The sequence below is a fragment of the Phyllobates terribilis genome, unplaced genomic scaffold (assembly GCF_046119375.1).
Source record: "Phyllobates terribilis strain yellow unplaced genomic scaffold, ASM4611937v1 Scaffold_7__3_contigs__length_470593459, whole genome shotgun sequence".
Taxonomy (NCBI): domain Eukaryota; kingdom Metazoa; phylum Chordata; class Amphibia; order Anura; family Dendrobatidae; genus Phyllobates; species Phyllobates terribilis.
The window spans coordinates 144026094-144046446 of record NW_027362767.1 but is presented as its reverse complement, the minus strand read 5'-3'; the positions used below and the strand labels follow the sequence as shown (position 1 = coordinate 144046446).

At 48.5% G+C, this 20353-nt stretch overlaps 1 protein-coding gene across 6 annotated transcripts in view; it reads left to right on the top strand.

The window, feature by feature from the left end:
* IGSF9 (immunoglobulin superfamily member 9) overlaps positions 1–20353 on the top strand; it is a 143505-nt gene that overhangs the window by 28535 nt on the left and 94617 nt on the right. For 5 of the 6 annotated variants that reach the window (XM_073639367.1, XM_073639364.1, XM_073639365.1 and 2 more), the window contains 5 exons: positions 16973–17124; positions 18829–18946; positions 19029–19170; positions 19331–19476; positions 19567–19709. In XM_073639367.1, the coding sequence (XP_073495468.1) occupies positions 16973–17124; positions 18829–18946; positions 19029–19170; positions 19331–19476; positions 19567–19709 (701 nt within the window). The remainder of the gene's footprint in view (positions 1–16972; positions 17125–18828; positions 18947–19028; positions 19171–19330; positions 19477–19566; positions 19710–20353) is intronic. The other variant, XM_073639363.1, reaches the window with a different exon arrangement.

Here is a 20353-nt window from a genome sequence, read left to right as displayed (position 1 = left end):
CTAGAAAGTGCATCAGCGTTCCCGTGTAACCTCCCGGGCCTATGCGCTATGTGAAAGTTGAAGTCCTGAAGAACTAGGAACCATCTAGTTACCCTGGCATTTTTACCCCTCTTTTCCCTCAACCATCTCAACAGGGCATGGACTGACACCAACTTAAACTTCCGGCCTAGTAGGTAGTATCTCAGTGTATCTACGGCCCACTTTATGGCTAAATACTCTTTTTCTACTATTGCGTAGTTTTTCTCACAGGACGAAAGCTTCCGGCTCAGATGGAGAAACGGATGCTCTTCCCCATTTATCTCTTGAGAGAGTACGGCTCCTAGACCAACCTCTGAAGCATCTGTCTGGACCACAAACTCTTTCTTGAAGTCTGGTGCGACCAGGACCGGCTGTTTACACAGTGCTGACTTCAACATTTGAAACGGGGTCTCTGTCTCCTCCGTCCACTTCACCATGGTTGATCTGGTGCCTTTTAGGAGATCCGTCAGTGGCGCGGCCATCATGGCAAAATTTGGGATAAACCGCCAGTAATATCCCACCATTCCCAGGAACGCTCTCAATTGCTTCTTGGAGAGCGATTTTGGCCAGGTCTGAATTGCCTCCACTTTATTTACTTGTGGCTTTATTTCGCCTCTTCCGACGACATAGCCCAAGTACTTGGCCTCCTCTTTTCCGACGGCACATTTTTTTGGATTTATAGTATATCCCGCCTTCCTTAGAGCATCCAGAACAGCCTGTAGCTTAGTTAGATGACTAGCCCAGTCTGGGCTAAAGACTACAATGTCGTCAAGATAGGCTGCGGCATACTTATTATATGGGGCTAGGATCCTATCCATAGCCCTCTGGAAGGTGGCTGTGGCCCCCTGTAGTTCGAACGGCATCCGAGTATATTGAAAGCATCAGGTGTTGAGAAAGCCATCTGCTCCTTGGCTGTCTGGGACATGGGGATCTGCCAGTAGCCCTTCGTCAGGTCAAGAGTGGTGATGTACCTTGCCGATCCAAGCCTCTCAATGAGTTCGTCGATGCGGGGCATGGGGTACGTGTCACACTTGGACACTTCATTCAGCCGGTGGTAGTCATTACAAAAACTCCACTTTCCTTTGGGTTTTGGCACGAGGACGATTGGGCTCGACCACCCACTCTTTGACTCCTCTATCACCCCAAGGTCTAGCATCCTGTTTACCTCGTCGGAGATCACCTTCCGGCGTGCTTCCGAAATCTGGTACGGTTTCAGATTCACTCTTACATGTGGCTCTGTCATGCTCTACCACCTGAGTATTCCCCGGCATCTCTGAGAACAACTCCCGATTTTGCTGTAGTAGTTCTCGACATTGTTGCTTCTGGGCCAGTGATAGAGTATCTGCTATAGTGACCTTTTCCACCTTGCCTTCGGGAGCGGCTCCCAGGCAAGGAGTTTCCACCGGTTCCCGGTTGCGCCACAGCTTGAGCAAGTTCACATGGTATACTTGGTGTGGCTTTCTTCGGCCAGGCTGGTGGACTCGGTAGCTAACTTCACTGAGTTTCTCCACCACCTCATACGGGCCTTGCCACTTGGCCAGGAATTTACTTTTGACATTTAGAATGAGAACCAGAATGCAATCACCAGGCTGGAACTGTCCAGGCGAGGGTTATACACCCTCGCCTGGGCTTCCTGCGCCCGGAGATGTTCCTTCACGATGGGCATCACTTTCGCCATTCTCTCCTGTAACTGGGCGACATGTTCGATGATGCTCCGGTGGGGGGTGACCTCGTCCTCCTAGGTTTCCTTGGTGATATCTAGGAGACCCCTTGGATGCCAGCCATATAAAAGCTCAAATGGAGAGAAGCCAGTGGAGGCTTGGGGAACTTCCCTGACGGAAAACAGTAGAAACGGAAGCAGGTAGTCCCAGTCTCCACCATCCTTCTCGACGACCTTTTTCAGCATTGCTTTCAGAGTCTTATTAAAGAGCTCTACCAATCCATCGGTCTGCGGATAGTAAATGGAGGTTCGCAACTGGGTAATTCGAACCACTTTACACAGCTCCTTCATCACCTTGCTCATGAATGGGGTTCATTGGTCCGTCAGGATTTCCTTCGGCAGGCCGGTCCTGGCAAAGATGTGGACAAGTTCCTGAGCTATGCTCCTACTGGACGAGTTCCTTAAGGGTACCGCTTCGGGGTACCGGGTCGCATAGTCCATGATGACCAAGATATATTGGTGGCCCCGGGCCGATTTAACTAAGGGGTCCACGAGGTCCATGGCAATCCTCTCAAAGGGAACTTCTATCACAGGTAGTGGAACTAAGGGGTTGCGGAAGTGGCAGGACCTACAATAGTTTAAGATCTCCCGGTAACATCCTGGCCAATAAAACCTCCCTATTCTCTCCTGAGTTTTTTCCACCTGTAAGTGTCCCCCCAGAATATGTGAGTGTGCCATATCCAGTTCCCTCTGTCAGTATGGTCCTGGCACTAACAGCTGCTCCACTGTCTCACCGCCCCTTAGTTTAGCCACCCGATACAGCAACTCCCCCTGAACTGCAAAGTGGGGGAACCTGGTATCGGCCCCCGGCTCTTGGGCAACCCCATTACATACAGTAACCTGGTCAAACGCCCCCTTTAAGGTCAGGTCCCGAACTTGAGCAGTCCCAAAGTTATCTCCAGACACATCTAACTCAGGGAGGGCGGCCTCCTCGGTCACAGTCTCGCCCTCATCGTCGGCAAGGACGCACAGTGGGAACTCATCCACTTGAGACTTCGTTGGGGGTTCTTCTCCAGGGACCTGGCTATTCCCCATGCTCTTTAGTCCGGTTCCCTTCCCCCACAAGTCCCAAAATAAAGAAAAATCACGGCACAGTATGACGGGATGTATCAGGTCCTTAACCACCCTGACCTCGTGGGACTGGGCGCCACAGTCTGTTCCCACTGTCACTGTGGCCACGGGATAGTCCTTGGCGTCACCATGGATGCACCGAACGCCCACAGTTTTGGAAGGGATCAATTGGTGGAGAAGGGTAGCTCTGATTAAAGTCACCAGACTCCCAGAGTCCAACAGTCCAAGCACCTTTACTCCATTAATGGATACGGCACATTCCTGCGGCCCCTCGTTGGGTCGACAGTCCACACTGCAGGCTGGATAAGCATAATAGGAACCCCTTCTTCCTAGGCTGCAGTCCATGGGCTCAGGGGACATATGACACTGGGCGGCTACGTGTCCAGGGTTGTGACACCGCCAACAGACTATATCTTTGACAACAGTCCTTGTGGCACCTTCAGTGGGAGTGAGACACCCCCCAGTGGTGGCTCTAGACCCCTTCTATGGTGAACCGGCCCCCTTTTTGGGTATCCCAGTATGGAGAAGTGACTATATCCGGTTTCCCGAGGGATTTATCAACCACCTGATACCTCTCTACCAGGCCGATGAAGTCATCTACGTTCTGGGGATCACCCTGGGCAACCCAAGTCTGTGCCGACTTGGGAAGGGAGTGCACGAATCTATACAACATCACCCGCTCAACCATCTGGGCCGAAGTGGAGGACTCTATATGTAAAGAGAGGAGAGAACAAGGCGCAATGGGTGACTCAGTATTGCAATTTGTAGAGGGGTGTGGGGATGGCTACTAACCTTATGAAGTTGTGCACCTCTGCACAACCCCAGTGTAAAGCTCCACAAGCTCCGCTCAGTTGGTGGCTGTCATCTATTTCCAGCGGCGTTCACAGATCCTGATCTCTTGGTGGTATATCACGTGGTCAGGTTAGTAGCATGTAATGCCGAGATAGACGCCCAGCTTCACCAACACCCCCGGCAGCGTTCCGGAGGGGTTAAGGCAGCGCAGCTTGGAAAACCAGGGTAGTAATTTTAATTAAATTGCTCCCACAGGTGAAAAAACAATAGATTAAAGGCAGCTCTACCGCACCCCAACAGGGGGAAAAGGACAATCAGTGAATATGAATAGCGGTACCAGAGCGCCAATAACAGGGCAAAAATATTAAAAGGACTGATTTATTAATACACACACAACGCGTTTCGGTGGACACAGCCACCTTCATCAGGTGTGACAAGCAGCAAACAATTGATCCTTATATACATTATTGGCGCTCTGGTACCGCTATTCATATTCACTGAAGTGGAGGACTCTGGCTGCAACCACTTCTGAACGAGATGCAGTAGGTCAAACATTTGCGAGTGAGGGGGTTTGTCGCTGGCATACGCCCAGTGGTGGACTCGTGACGCCCCCAGGGGATGGGGACGACTCGGCGCCTGGGCCTTGTTGTTGCCTGATCTTGGGGGATGTCGCGGTGGCCAGCTCCCGGGCCCGTACCCTGGGGTTACTCTTAAAAGAAGGGGGGAAGTTGTATGGGATAGGGATGTTCGTGACGCCACCTGTGGTGTCTGGTGAGGATTACCAGCGCTGTGACAGTCCTCTGAGGCCGGTGTTTAGGCAGCTTAGTTGGTACGACTCCCCACAGGTGGAGCGGGGCCTCAGGGCAGTATACGTGAAGGATGCAGTACAGAGGGGACCCAGCCGGGTCAGAGGAAAAATAGGCACACACAACAGTTCACTTCAGTACCTTTACTGGTGGTGTTTCTGGCACGGTCCAGGGTACTTCAGGGTGAAGGTTGCATATCAGGATTCTCCCCAGTGTGCGGGTATAGGGCCTCCTGTTCCTTGCCTTTCTTGGATGAGTTTCTGGCCTGCCTGGAGCTAGGCCTAACTTGGTCTCTGTCTTGCACCTGTTAACCTGGTGGTAGGGCCTTCTGTTGGAGGTCACACTCTCTGGTCTCTTGGGCCTCCGTGACTCCTGGCCCTGGTATAACAATCCGCTTCTGGTGAACCTGGGATGTATAGTTCTCTAGGGGTTCCGGTTATTCCTGCTGGGGATATAGGCCCCCTGTAGGCGTGGACCCGGTGTCCGGTAAATGGTTTTGGGGTGAGCTGGTTAAGCTCCTCTGCCCCTCTATGTTGCTTGCTTACTCCACTTGCCTTCGGCCACGCTCGCGGCCCTCACTAGGCTTCACATGGGCAGTAGGCCTCGCTACTCTTCGCCGCTCTCTGAGCGTCGGCACGCTCCTGGCTCACTAATCTGAGCTCACTGAGTCTTAACTCTCTCTAGAGGAACTGACTGAGCTCCACTGCAGACTGACCTCTCTCAGGCTCATCTTCTGCAGGAACTGGAACTAGCTCTGTCCCCTGAGGAAACTGTTCTCTAGACTGCCTGCCTAACTCCACCCTCCAGTATATATATCCCTATCTGGGCTCCCTCTGGTGGTCTGAGGTGGTAGGGTGGAGGTGTGTGAATGCTATGAGGGCCTCTTGTGGAGAAGTCCATCCATGCACCCCTCTGGGATCTGTGGCACCAATGCACAGCAGGGCGCCACACTCGTTGGGCTCTCACCGCCATATTCACTCCCAGGCGTGCTAAGATCTGTCTTTTGCTTGGCGTATTCCTTGCCATCCTGCAGTGCCAAGTCGTAATATGGCGCCAGAACCTCTGCCCACTGTTCTGGTGGAAGTCTCTCCCCATCAGCCACCCTCTCAAAGACTGTCAGAAAGGCTTCTACATCATCCCCGGGGTCATCGTCTGCATGGCCCGTCTTACTGCCTTCCTGATGTGGGAGTCATCAGTCGGCCCTGGGGAGATGGGGTGGTTGCTCTGCCCTGGATGGCGTCCGCCAGAAGCTATATCTGCTATTGCTGCTCTTGCTGGTGCTTTTGTTGCTCCTGCTGGTGCTGTGACTTTTGCTGCAACTGGATCTGTTGCATCAACAGTTTGGTTGTCTCCTGATGCTGCTGCTGGCTCTGCTGCATGCTCTGCTGGCTCTGCAAGTGCTGTTGGTGCATCTGTTGTTGGCTCTGTACCAGGTGCTTAATAAGCTCCTCCATGCTGCTGGACTTCTCTGGCTGGCTGGCGGCCTTCACCCAGGACATCCACCGGTCTCTGTGGCAGGTACATGTGTTCCTGGAACCTTGCCAGCACTCTCACACCAACTGTGTTAGGACGACTCGCTCGGCCACTTCCGGAAGTAGACTCAGGAACCCAGGTTTTCTTTGCAGGCTTTATTAACAACACAGAGCTCTGCACTCCAGCAAAATAAACATGGCCTTCCTTGGCAAAACAACAAAACAAAAGATAAACTGTAGCAGAGTCCATATATGTGTGTGCGGTTCGCCCACACAGGTTCTGTCCAGCCTTCAGCTCCCTCCTGAGCTATGGCTGTCCAGTCTGGAGACCTTGCCTCTCCAACCCCAACACAGAGAAAAAAAACAGGACTGAACATTTAAAGGCTGCTCAGCCACACCCTGAGGTGGAGGTATGGGGAATGACATCCCTCCCATCTTTGTGATTCCCCTAAAACCACGCCCTTTAAGTGAGTCAACCCTCCAGCATATAACATGCTGGCAGAAAGTTATTGGTTTCAGTTCACACAGGCTAGCAACCTGTGCGACACATACCTCCCCTCAACATACCAGTGACTCTGTCACATATTCCCCCCCTCTGCCCAAAGCCGGGGGTTTGGGCACCTTCCGATACCAGACAGGGAATTCTAGAAAGGGCATCAGCATTCTCGTGTAACCTCCTGGGCTTATGCTCTACGTGAAAGTTGAAGTCCTGAAGATCTAGGAACCATCTAGTTAACCTGGCATTTTTACCCCTCTTTTCCCTCAACCATCTCAACAGGGCATAGACTGACACCAACTTAAACTTCCGGCCTAGTAGGTAGTATCTCTGTGTATCTACACTGCTCAAAAAAATAAAGGGAACAGGCCTCCACGTGTCTGTATGACCTCCCTACAATGCCTGGGCATGCTCCTGATGAGGCTGAGTATTGTGTGTGGCCTCCACCTGCCTGTATGACCTCCCTACAACGCCTGGGCATGCTCCTGATGAGGTTGCGGATGGTCTCCTCTGGGGTCTCCTCCCAGACCTGGACTAAAGCATCCGCCAACTCCTGGACAGTCTGTGGTGCAATGTGACGTTGGTGGATGGAGCGAGACATGATGTCCCAAATGTGCTCAATCGGATTCAGGTCTGGGGAACGGGCGAGCCAGTCCATAGCTTCAATGCCTTCATCCTGCAGGAACTGCTGACACACTCCAGCCACATGAGGTCTGGCATTGTCCTGCATTAGGAGGAACCCAGGGCCAACCGCACCAGCATATGGTCTCACAAGGGGTCTGAGGATCTCATCTCAGTACCTAATGGCAGTCAGGCTACCTCTGGCGAGCACATGGAGGGCTGTGTGGCCCTCCAAAGAAATGCCACCCCACACCATTACTGACCCACTGCCAAACCGGTCATGCTGAAGGAGGTTGCAGGCAGCAGATCGCTCTCCACGGCGTCTCCAGACTCTGTCACGTCTGTCACATGTGCTCAGTGTGAACCTGCTTTCATCTGTGAAGAGCACAGGGTGCCAGTGGCGACTTTGCCAATCCTGGTGTTCTGTGACAAATGCCAAGCGTCCTGCACGGTGTTGGGCTGTGAGCACAACCTCCATCTGTGGACGTCGGGCCCTCATACCACCCTCATGGAGTCGGTTTCTAACCGTTTGTGCAGACACATGCACATTTGTGGCCTGCTGGAGGGCATTTTGCAGGGCTCTGGCAGTACTCCTCCTGTTCCTCCTTGCACAAAGGCGGAGGTAGCGGTCCTGCTACTGGGTTGTTGCCCTCCTACGGCCCCCTCCATGTCTCCTTGTGTACTGGCCTGTTTCCTGGTAGAGCCTCCAGCCTCGGGACACTACGCTGACAGACACAGCAAACCTTCTTGCCACAGCTCTCATTGATGTGCCATCCTGGATGAGCTGCACTACCTGAGCAACTTCTGTGGGTTGTAGAGTCCGTCTCATGCTACCACGAGTGTGAAAGCACAACCAACATTCAAAAGTGACCGAAACTTCAGCCAGAAAGCATTGGTACTGAGATGTGGTCTGTGGTCCCCACCTGCAGAACCACTCCTTTATTGAGGGTGTCTTGATAATTGCCAATAATTTCCATCTATTGTCTATTCCATTTGCACACCAGCATGTGAAATTGATTGTCAATCAGTGTTGCTTCCTAAGTGGACAGTTTGATTTCACAGAAGTTTGAGTTACTTGGAGTTATATTCCGTTGTTTAAGTGTTCCCTTTATTTTTTTTGAGCAGTGTATGTGTGTGTATGTGTGTATGTGTGTATGTGTGTGTGTGTGTGTGTGTGTGTGTGTGTGTGTGTGTATATATATATATATATATATATATAATTTTTTTTTTTTTTCAAAAATCTGATTAATAAAGCCGGCTGAGATGTAAACTGGCATGATTTCACAGGGTGCTTCCAATGTTTCTGGAGTGACAAAGGTCAGAGAGGCTCGGCACTACCCAAATCTGAGCACATAGCATGGGTCGCTGACTGTTTTCCGAGACTTTTGAGCCATGTTATTTGATGGAATGTATTGTTTTATGTAAAGGGATGGCGCCCCCTATACAACTTGTTGGATTTTAGCTGTCACTAGTGTGATTTTATTTGGCGCCGGCTCAGGTGAACTTGCATGAATTACTTCCCACCAAGCACATCTGTGTAAACTGTGTAGATCACCTCCAGGAGAAACGTGTCCACAAGAGGCTGCCAGTCTAGACACATACCGATTAACTCTTCCCTCTCCACCCAGTGCAGCATGTGCGCCCACAGGCGGCATGTTATGTTTTTTTAAATTGCTTACAAAATACAGCAATAACCAGCAAACAGTGCAGGGCCTGGAGCATAGCGGTAATGTGCCAGCTGCGGTACACAACAGGATACCTAAAGTGCACGCCTTATACCGCTCTATTCCTGTGGGCCTGTGCTGTAATAACATATACCAGCAGTACATATATAATTATATACAGAAGATGCCCAGGTTATACCAGCTGTACATATATAATTATATACAGGAGATGCCCAGGTTATACCAGCTGTACATATATAATTATATACAGAAGATGCCCAGGTTATACCAGCTGTACATATATAATTATATACAGAAGATGCCCAGGTTATACCAGCAGTACATATATAATTATATACAGAAGATGCCCAGGTTATACCAGCAGTACATATATAATTATATACAGAAGATGCCCAGGTTATACCAGCTGTACATATATAATTATATACAGGAGATGCCCAGGTTATACCAGCTGTACATATATAATTATATACAGGACAATGCCCAGGTTATACCAGCTGTACATATATAATTATATACAGGAGATGCCCAGGTTATACCAGCTGTACATATATAATTATATACAGGAGATGCCCAGGTTATACCAGCTGTACATATATAATTATATACAGGAGATGCCCAGGTTATACCAGCTGTACGTATATAATTATATACAGGAGATGCCCAGGTTATACCAGCTGTACGTATATAATTATATACAGGAGATGCCCAGGTTATACCAGCTGTACGTATATAATTATATACAGAAGATGCCCAGGTTATACCAGCTGTACATATATAATTATATACAGGAGATGCTCAGGTTATACCAGCAGTACATATATAATTATATACAGGAGATGTCCAGGTTATACCAGCTGTACATATATAATTATATACAGGAGATGCCCAGGTTATACCAGCTGTACGTATATAATTATATACAGGAGATGCTCAGGTTATACCAGCTGGACATATATAATTATATACAGAACATGCCCAGGTTATACCAGCTGGACATATATAATTATATACAGGAGATGCTCAGGTTATACCAGTGGTACGTATATAATTATATACAGGAGATGCTCAGGTTATACCAGCTGGACATATATAATTATATACAAAACATGCCCAGGTTATACCAGCTGGACATATATAATTATATACAGAACATGCCCAGGTTATACCAGCTGGACATATATAATTATATACAGGAGATGCTCAGGTTATACCAGTGGTACGTATATAATTATATACAGGAGATGCTCAGGTTATACCAGCTGGACATATATAATTATATACAGAACATGCCCAGGTTATACCAGCTGGACATATATAATTATATACAGGAGATGCTCAGGTTATACCAGCTGTACATATATAATTATATACAGGAGATGCCCATGTTATACCAGCGGTACATATATAATTATATACAGGAGATACCCAGGTTATACCAGCTGTACATATATAATTATATACAGGATATTCCCAGGTTATACCAGCTGTACATATATAATTTATATACAAGAGATGCCCAGGTTATACCAGCGGTACATATATAATTTATATACACTGCTCAAAAAAATAAAGGGAACACTGAAATAACACATCCTAGATCTGAATGAATGAATGAAATATTCTCATTGAATACTTTGTTCTGTACAAAGCTGAATGTGCTGACAACAAAATCACACAAAAATCATCAATGGAAATCAAATTTATCAACCAATGGAGGCCTGGATTTGGAGTCACCCCCAAAATTAAAGTGGAAAAACACACTACAGGCTGATCCAACTTTGATGTAATATCCTTAAAACAAGTCAAAATGAGGCTCAGTATTGTGTGTGGTCTCCACGTGCCTGTATGACCTCCCTACAACGCCTGGGCATGCTCCTGATGAGGCTGAGTATTGTGTGTGGCCTCCACGTGCCTGTATGACCTCCCTACAACGCCTGGGCATGCTCCTGATGAGGCTGAGTATTGTGTGTGGTCTCCACGTGCCTGTATGACCTCCCTACAATGCCTGGGCATGCTCCTGATGAGGCTCAGTATTGTGTGTGTGGCCTCCACGTGCCTGTATGACCTCCCTACAACGCCTGGGCATGCTCCTGATGAGGCTGAGTATTGTGTGTGGCCTCCACGTGCCTGTATGACCTCCCTACAACGCCTGGGCATGCTCCTGATGAGGCTGAGTATTGTGTGTGGCCTCCACGTGCCTGTATGACCTCCCTACAACGCCTGGGCATGCTCCTGATGAGGCTGAGTATTGTGTGTGGCCTCCACGTGCCTGTATGACCTCCCTACAACGCCTGGGCATGCTCCTGATGAGGCTGAGTATTGTGTGTGGCCTCCACGTGCCTGTATGACCTCCCTACAACGCCTGGGCATGCTCCTGATGAGGCTGAGTATTGTGTGTGGCCTCCACGTGCCTGTATGACCTCCCTACAACGCCTGGGCATGCTCCTGATGAGGCTGAGTATTGTGTGTGGCCTCCACGTGCCTGTATGACCTCCCTACAACGCCTGGGCATGCTCCTGATGAGGCTCAGTATTGTGTGTGGCCTCCACGTGCCTGTATGACCTCCCTACAACGCCTGGGCATGCTCCTGATGAGGCTGAGTATTGTGTGTGGCCTCCACGTGCCTGTATGACCTCCCTACAACGCCTGGGCATGCTCCTGATGAGGCTCAGTACTGTGTGTGGCCTCCACGTGCCTGTATGACCTCCCTACAACGCCTGGGCATGCTCCTGATGAGGTTGCTGATGGTCTCCTGTGGGATCTCCTCCCAGACCTGGACTAAAGCATCCACCAACTCCTGGACAGTCTGTGGTGCAACGTGACGTTGGTGGATGGAGCGTGACATGATGTCCCAGATGTGCTCAATTGGATTCAGGTCTGGGGAACGGGCGGCCAGTCCATAGCTTCAATGCCTTCATCTTGCAGGAACTGCTGACACACTCCAGCCACATGAGGTCTGGCATTGTCCTGCATTAGGAGGAACCCAGGGCCAACTGCACCAGCATATGGTCTCACAAGGGGTCTGAGGATCTCATCTCGGTACCTAATGGCAGTCAGGCTACCTCTGGCGAGCACATGGAGGGCTGTGCGACCCTCCAAAGAAATGCCACCCCACACCATTACTGACCCACTGCCAAACCGGTCATGCTGAAGGATGTTGCAGGCAGCAGATCGCTCTCCACGACGTCTCCAGACTCTGTCACGTCTGTCACATGTGCTCAGTGTGAACCTGCTTTCATCTGTGAAGAGCACAGGGCTGCAGAGGCGACTTTGCCAATCCTGGTGTTCTGTGACAAATGCCAAGCGTCCTGCACGGTGTTGGGCTGTGAGCACAACCCCCATCTGTGGACGTCGGGCCCTCATACCACCCTCATGGAGTCGGTTTATAACCATTTGTGCAGACACATGCACATTTGTGGCCTGCTGGAGGTCATTTTGCAGGGCTCTGGCAGTGCTCCTCCTGTTCCTCCTTGCACAAAGGTGGAGGTAGCGGTCCTGCTGCTGGGTTGTTGCCCTCCTACGGCCCCCTCCACGTCTCCTGGTGTACTGGCCTGTTTCCTGGTAGAGCCTCCAGCCTCTGGACACTACGCTGACAGACACAGCAAACCTTCTTGCCACAGCTCGCATTGATGTGCCATCCTGGATGAGCTGCACTACCTGAGCAACTTCTGTGGGTTGTAGAGTCCGTCTCATGCTACCACGAATGTGAAAGCACAACCAACATTCAAAAGTGACCAAAACATCAGCCAGAAAGCATTGGTAATGAGATGTGGTCTGTGGTCCCCACCTGCAGAACCACTCCTTTATTGAGGGTGTCTTGATAATTGCCAATAATTTCCATCTATTGTCTATTCCATTTGCACACCAGCATGTGAAATTGATTGTCAATCAGTGTTGCTTCCTAAGTGGACAGTTTGATTTCACAGAAGTTTGATTTACTTGGAGTTTTATTCTGTTGTTTAAGTGTTCCCTTTATTTTTTTGAGCAGTGTACGAGATACCCAGGTTAAACCAGCAGTACATATATAATTTATATACAAGAGATGCCCAGGTTATACCAGCTGTACATATTTTAGTTTATTGAGATAATGACTTTTGTGTTTTCATTAGCTGTAAGCCATAATCATCAACATTCAGAGAAATAAACACGTGAAATAGATCCCTCTGTGTGTAATGACTCTACATAATAGATCCCTCTGTGTGTAATGACTCTATATAATAGATCCCTCTGTGTGTAATGACTCTATATAATAGATCACTCTGTGTGTAATGACTCTATATAATAGATCCCTCTGTGTGTAATGACTGTATATAATAGACCCCTCTGTGTGTAATGACTCTATATAATAGATCCCTCTGTGTGTAATGACTGTATATAATAGATCCCTCTGTGTGTAATGACTCTATATAATAGATCCCTCTGTGTGTAATGACTGTATATAATAGATCCCTCTGTGTGTAATGACTCTATATAATAGATCACTCTGTGTGTAATGACTCTATATAATAGATCACTCTGTGTGTAATGACTCTATATAATAGATCCCTCTGTGTGTAATGACTCTATATAATAGATCCCTCTGTGTGTAATGACTCTATATAATAGATCCCTCTGTGTGTAATGACTCTATATAATAGATCCCTCTGTGTGTAATGACTGTATATAATAGATCCCTCTGTGTGTAATGACTCTATATAATAGATCCCTCTGTGTGTAATGACTCTATATAATAGATCCCTCTGTGTGTAATGACTCTATATAATAGATCACTCTGTGTGTAATGACTCTATATAATAGATCACTCTGTGTGTAATGACTCTATAATAGATCACTCTGTGTGTAATGACTCTATATAATAGATCCCTCTGTGTGTAATGACTCTATATAATAGATCCCTCTGTGTGTAATGACTCTATATAATAGATCACTCTGTGTGTAATGACTCTATATAATAGATCCCTCTGTGTGTAATGACTCTATATAATAGATCCCTCTGTGTGTAATGACTCTATATAATAGATCCCTCTGTGTGTAATGACTCTATATAATAGATCCCTCTGTGTGTAATGACTCTATATAATAGATCACTCTGTGTGTAATGACTCTATATAATAGATCCCTCTGTGTGTAATGACTCTATATAATAGATCACTCTGTGTGTAATGACTCTATATAATAGATCCCTCTGTGTGTAATGACTCTATATAATAGATCCCTCTGTGTGTAATGACTCTATATAATATAGGAGTTTCACTTTTTGTATTGAAGAACTGAAATAAATTAACTTTTTGCTGATACTGTATTTTAATTTAGTGAGATGCACCTGTATATAATTATATATAGAAGATGCCCCGGTTATACCAGCTGTACACACAGTGGGGAAAATAAGTATTTGATACACTGACGATTTTGCACATTTTCCCACCTACAAAGAATGGAGAGGTCTGTAATATTTATAGGTACACTTCATCTGTGAGAGACAGAATCTTTAAAAATATCCAGAAAATCACATTGTATGATTTTTACATAGTTAATTTGCATTTTATTGTATGAAATACGTATTTGATACAATAGAAAAACAGAACTTAATATTTGGTACAGAAACCTTTGTTACAATTACACAGGTCAGATGTTTCCGGTAGTTCTTGACCAGGTTTGCACACACTCCAGCAGGGATTTTGGCCCACTCCTCCATACAGATCTTCTCCAGATCTTTCAGGTTTCGGGGCTGTCGCTGGCCAACATTGAGTTTCAGCTCTCTCCAAAGATTTTCTATTAGATTCAGGTCTGGATACTGGCTAGGCCACTCCAGGACCTTGAAATACTTCTTACGGAGCCACTCCTTAGTGGCCCTGGCTGTGTGTTTCTGGTCATTGTCATGCTGGAAGACCCAGTCATGAACCATCTTAAATGCTCCTCCAGAGGGAAGGAGGTTGTTGGCCAAAATCTCACCATACATGACCCATTTATCCTCCTTTCTATGCTGTGCAGTCATCCTGTCCCCTTTGCATAAAAGCACCCCCGAAGTATGATGTTTCCTCCACCATGCTTCACGGTTGGGATGGTGTTCTTGGGGTTGTACTCATCCTTCTTCATCCTCTAAACACGGCGAGTGGAGTTGATACCAAACAGTTATATTTTAGTCTCATCTGACCACATGACCTTCTCCCATGCCTCCTCTGGATCATTCAGATGGTCATTGGCAAACGTCTGGATATGTGCTGACGTGAGCAGGGGGATTTTGCATGCCCTGCAGGATTTTAATCCATGACGGCGTAGTGTTACTAACGGTAATGTTTGAGACTGTGGTCCCAGCTCTCTTCAGGTCATTGACCAGGTCCTCCTGTGTAGTTCTGGGCTGATTCCAGGCCTTTCTCAGAATCATCCTTACCCCCACAAGACGAGACCTTGCATGGAGCACCAGACCGAGAAAGATTGACAGTCATCCTGTGTTTCTTCCATTTTCTAATAATTGCGCTAACAGTTGTTGCCTTCTCAACAAGCTGCTTGCCTATTTTCCTGGAGCCCATCCCAGCCTTGTACAGGTCTACAATTTTGTCCCTGGTGTCCTTAGACAGCTCTTTGGTCTTGGCCATGGTGGAGAGGTTGAAGTGTGATTGAGTGTGTGGACAGGTGTCTTGTATACAGGTAACAAGTTCAAACAGGTGCACTTAATACAGGTAATGAGTGCAGAGTAGGAGGGCTTCCTAAAGAAAAATTGACAAGTCTGTGAGAGGCAGAATTCTTGTTGGTTGGTAGGTGATCAAATACTTATTTTCCGCACTGTATATAAATATATACAGACGATGCCCAATGTATAACACAACGCCCAGATTATACCAGCTGTATACATAGAATTGTTAGACCTCACCTGGTGAGATGGATTCGTGAAGCTGCAAGTCAGGATGGACACATGGACTTGGGGTGTTGGCACAGCAGGTTGGAGGGCACAGTCAACAGTAAAGACCTGGACATCAGACAATTGCAGGACACACCAGAAGCCACTGAACCAGGAGGACAGATGAAGAGGAGATTAAAGCAGAACACGTATGCAAACAGAAGTCACTGGAGTCTGACCAGATGGTGGCAATCTTCAAACCAACAGCAACTGAACACATTACAATCTCAGACACCTCAGGTGTGTCTAAGTAGACCTTAAAAGGCCTTGGTTGTTGATGTCACTGAGGCAACTTATAAAGCCCGACATGGAGCAAAGCATATGGGAAGGGAGCAGAACCGGGCCAGAAGCCGAGACTGATGCATAACAATAATTACACTCCTCAACATTAATATTCAAATTGCAATTTAAAATTCCCAGAGGAGCATTGAACTGCGAATAAGCCTCCTTACATTGGCATGCCAGAGCTGGTGTGTCACTCTTCACATGGAGAAACGCTACCCCTTAGACCTCAGTCCAGAGCCTCTCACCTAGCCAAATCAGTTCTCATACTTTGCACTGACGAGGGTGCAATATCCCGAAACACTGTCTGCAAATTGAGATTCTGATTTGGCTTTTATCCTAAGTCATATGGCAAGACTCGTTAAAGGGTTGATTGTGACTTGTAGGATTGCTGCTTCCAATAGGTGGTGCTACTGAGTTCAAGTCCTCTTTTTCTCTGAAGAGGCAATTTGCATATTAAATTTCCCTGAGGAGCATTGGAAGGCGAATAAGCCTCCTTACGTCGGCATGCCAGAGTCGGTATGTCACTCTCCACAAGGAGAAACGTTACCCCTCAGAACTCCTCAACATTGAAATTACAACACTAAGAAAAAAAAGTTGTGGGATCATGGAAACCACAGGGTTAAGATGTGCAAATAACGAAAGCAAAATTTTCATAATATCTCAATTTATTCATTATTGAGTATGAGCACCACATGCAAAAACCCCTGCACTTACAGCCTCGGGTGCTATCCGTGAGGATATTAATGGTTGTCTGAGGAAGGTTCTGCCGCTCAATGCACTTCAGCAGATCATCAAGGTCTGCTGCTGGCAGCTTCTTTTGCAATTTTGTGACCAATGACGTCCCAGATGTGCTCGATGGGAGATTATGTAGGAAAGCTGGGTAAAAACCAATATGGCCATCATGCTGGAGTGTCAGGCAAGGATTTATCACTACATAAATGGGTAGATATATTTATGCATAATTTTACATAGGGTGTAAAAACGTAACTTTTAATACAGAGTGCTTATATAGCATCGCTCCATCTCAACCTATTCACCTTCTCCTTCCGTTATGCAACATTTTAACATACTCCATTTACACTTTTTTCATTTTTTTCTTTCGCAGCCCCGCCTTCTTTCATTGAGACTCCGCCCACGTACGTAGAGGTTCGTATTGGAGACACCTTGACTCTCACGTGTGTTGCCAATGGGAATCCGCAGCCGGTGGTCTCCTGGAAGCAGAATAATGTCAATATACCAAGTGGAGACAAGATCCAGGCAAGTCAGGAGATTCACAAAGGCGCTAAGTGTGGGACAGAGTATTTGTCAGAACCACAACCCTTCTTATTTCTACATGTAGTTTTAGGAGTTCGACATGCCTTACTGCTATTAAGACGCTGAGCGTGGGAGGGAGCTGTTGTCAGAGCTCCGCCCATGCTGTGGGAGGGAACAGTTGTCAGAGCTCTGCCCATGCTGTGGGGGGGAGCAGTTGTCAGAGCTCCGCCCATGCTGTGGGAGGGAGCAGTTGTCAGAGCTCCGCCCATGCTGTGGGAGGGAGCAGTTGTCAGCTCCGCCCATGCTGTGGGAGGGAGCAGGTGTCAGAGCTCCGCCCATGCTGTAGGAGGGAGCAGGTGTCAGAGCTCCGCCCATGCTGTGGGAGGGAGCAGTTGTCAGAGCTCCGCCCATGCTGTGGGGGGGGCAGTTGTCAGAGCTCCGCCCATGCTGTGGGAGGGAGCAGTTGTCAGAGCTCCGCCCATGCTGTGGGGAGGGAGCAGTTGTCAGCTCCGCCCATGCTGTGGGAGGGAGCAGGTGTCAGAGCTCCGCCCATGCTGTAGGAGGGAGCAGGTGTCAGAGCTCCGCCCATGCTGTGGGAGGGAGCAGTTGTCAGAGCTCCGCCCATGCTGTGGGAGGGAGCAGTTGTCAGAGCTCCGCCCATGCTGTGGGAGGGAGCAGTTGTCAGAGCTCCGCCCATGCTGTGGGAGGGAGCAGGTGTCAGAGCTCCGCCCATGCTGTAGGAGGGAGCAGGTGTCAGAGCTCCGCCCATGCTGTGGGAGGGAGCAGTTGTCAGAGCTCCGCCCATACTGTGGGAGGGAGCAGTTGTCAGAGCTCCGCCCATGCTGTGGGAGGGAGCAGTTGTCAGAGCTCCGCCCATGCTGTGGGAGGGAGCAGTTGTAGGTGGTCTGACCCTGCTTTATTAGGTCTTCCTTGTGGTTTTCTGAGTATCTCATGCTTTACTGTTATTAATAGCATGGGAGGGGGCAGCTGTCAGAGCACAGCGCCTGCTTAGCTAGGTCTACACGTGGTTTAATGAGCCTTCTTTATTGCTATTAAATGCACTTGCACAACTGAACATTATGGACAGGCGGCCGTGATACAGCACTAAATCCAATCACACATCCTGTCAAGTGGTTTTAGTGAAATTTTTTCCTGACGGTTGTAATTTTTTTTTGTTACCCTGTATCATGTTAATACTATTGGAAGTCTCTGGGAAGACATTGTGGGGACAGTGGCTTCCAGTAACGGGTACCGCAGGTGTGAGGCCATATGTACACAGCACACCCTTTCTTGGCTGCACTGCAGTGGGATGGAGTCACGCTGCAGACAGTAAACACTAATCCGCTGTTGTTTTTGGAAGTCAGCTGTGCGGTCCCAGTATCGCCCTGTATACTCAGAGCTTGCATTGTCTTCCTCCCTTTTAACAATAGGCGACTGGGGCGCATTATACGGAGGATGGCGGAAGCCACCATCTGTGTGTCACCGGCCCTCTCTAGTGTCGACTGCTGGTAACTGCACTTATTTTATAGTGCATAGCCAGCACTATGAGTGTTCACCAGACACATTAATTATAGGAAAGTAGAGCTCCACCATTTGTTTTAAGACTGAAAATGGAAAATATTATATTGTAGACTTGTCGATTATCGATTGATGTATAAATGTTTCTTTTCTGATTTTTCCATCTTTTCTCCCTCTTGATGCACGTAGGTTAATAATGGGTCATTACGAATAGTCGGGGTGCAGCGCTCCCATGCCGGTGCTTACACATGTTATGCTGCTAGTGAAGAGGGCGAGGTGACCCACACCAGCCGTGTCCTGGTCCAAGGTATTAAGTGACCCCACATAATATGGAAGGCAAGAAGACCCCCTAGAAATGTTTTGTCGTCATTCCTGTATTTTCTGTGTAGGTCCGCCCATCATCGTCGTCCCTCCGGAAAACATCACCGTGAACGTTTCACAAGACGCCTTTCTGACCTGCCAGGCTGAGGCCTACCCCGCCAACCTCACATACAGCTGGTTCCACGGGAGTAGTAACGTCTATCTGCTCAGGTGAGATGTGTGATACTGTCTGCTGTATCTAAGCCCATCATGTGTGATGCTATCTGCTGCATCTAATGCTGTGTGTAATAGTCTCCCCGTGACGTGCAGGTTCTGGTTGCCCCTTACATGCAGTGGATCCTCCCTTACATCCTCCTTTTGTTACTTTCAGCAGCCTCCAGTCGCGGGTTCGGATCTTGGTGGATGGAAGTTTTCTGCTACATCAGGTCACCCCAGACGATTCTGGGAAATACACCTGTATTCCCAGTAACGGGATGTGGAAGTCACCATCTGCCTCCGCCTACCTCACTGTGCTACGTATGTACTGGCGCCCTGCTGCCACGGCATGGACATCCTCATCTCTACATTGGTTACGCTTGGTTTGTTACATCACCATTTTCTTCTTAGATCCCGCCTATGTGACTGATATGCCGCCAGAAACCTTCCTGCCCATCGGAATGACGGGTGTGATCCGGTGCCCCACCAGAGCCAACCCACCATTGTTATTTGTCAACTGGACCAAGGATGGGATTCCTCTAGATCTTGACAAGGTATAAACTATCTGAGGCTTCAAAATCAGGAGGCGGGGCTGACAACCTCTCGTGTATCACATGGAGGCGGGGCTGATAACCTCTCGCGTGTCATATGGAGGCGGGGCTGACAACCTCTCGCGTATCACATGGAGGCGGGGCTGATAACCTCTCGCGTGTCATATGGAGGCGGGGCTGACAACCTCTCGCGTATCACATGGAGGCGGGGCTGACAACCTCTCGCGTATCACATGGAGGCGGGGCTGATAACCTCTCGCGTGTCATATGGAGGCGGGGCTGACAACCTCTCGCGTATCACATGGAGGCGGGGCTGACAACCTCTCGCGTATCACATGGAGGCGGGGCTGACAACCTCTCGCGTGTCACATGGAGGCGGGGCTGACAACCTCTCGCGTGTCATATGGAGGCGGGGCTGACAACCTCTCGCGTGTCATATGGAGGCGGGGCTGACAACCTCTCGTGTGTCATATGGAGGCGGGGCTGACAACCTCTCGCGTGTCATATGGAGGCGTGGCTGACAACCTCTCGCGTGTCATATGGAGGCGGGGCTGACAACCTCTCGCGTGTCATATGGAGGCGGGGCTGACAACCTCTCGCGTGTCATATGGAGGCGGGGCTGACAACCTCTCGCGTGTCATATGGAG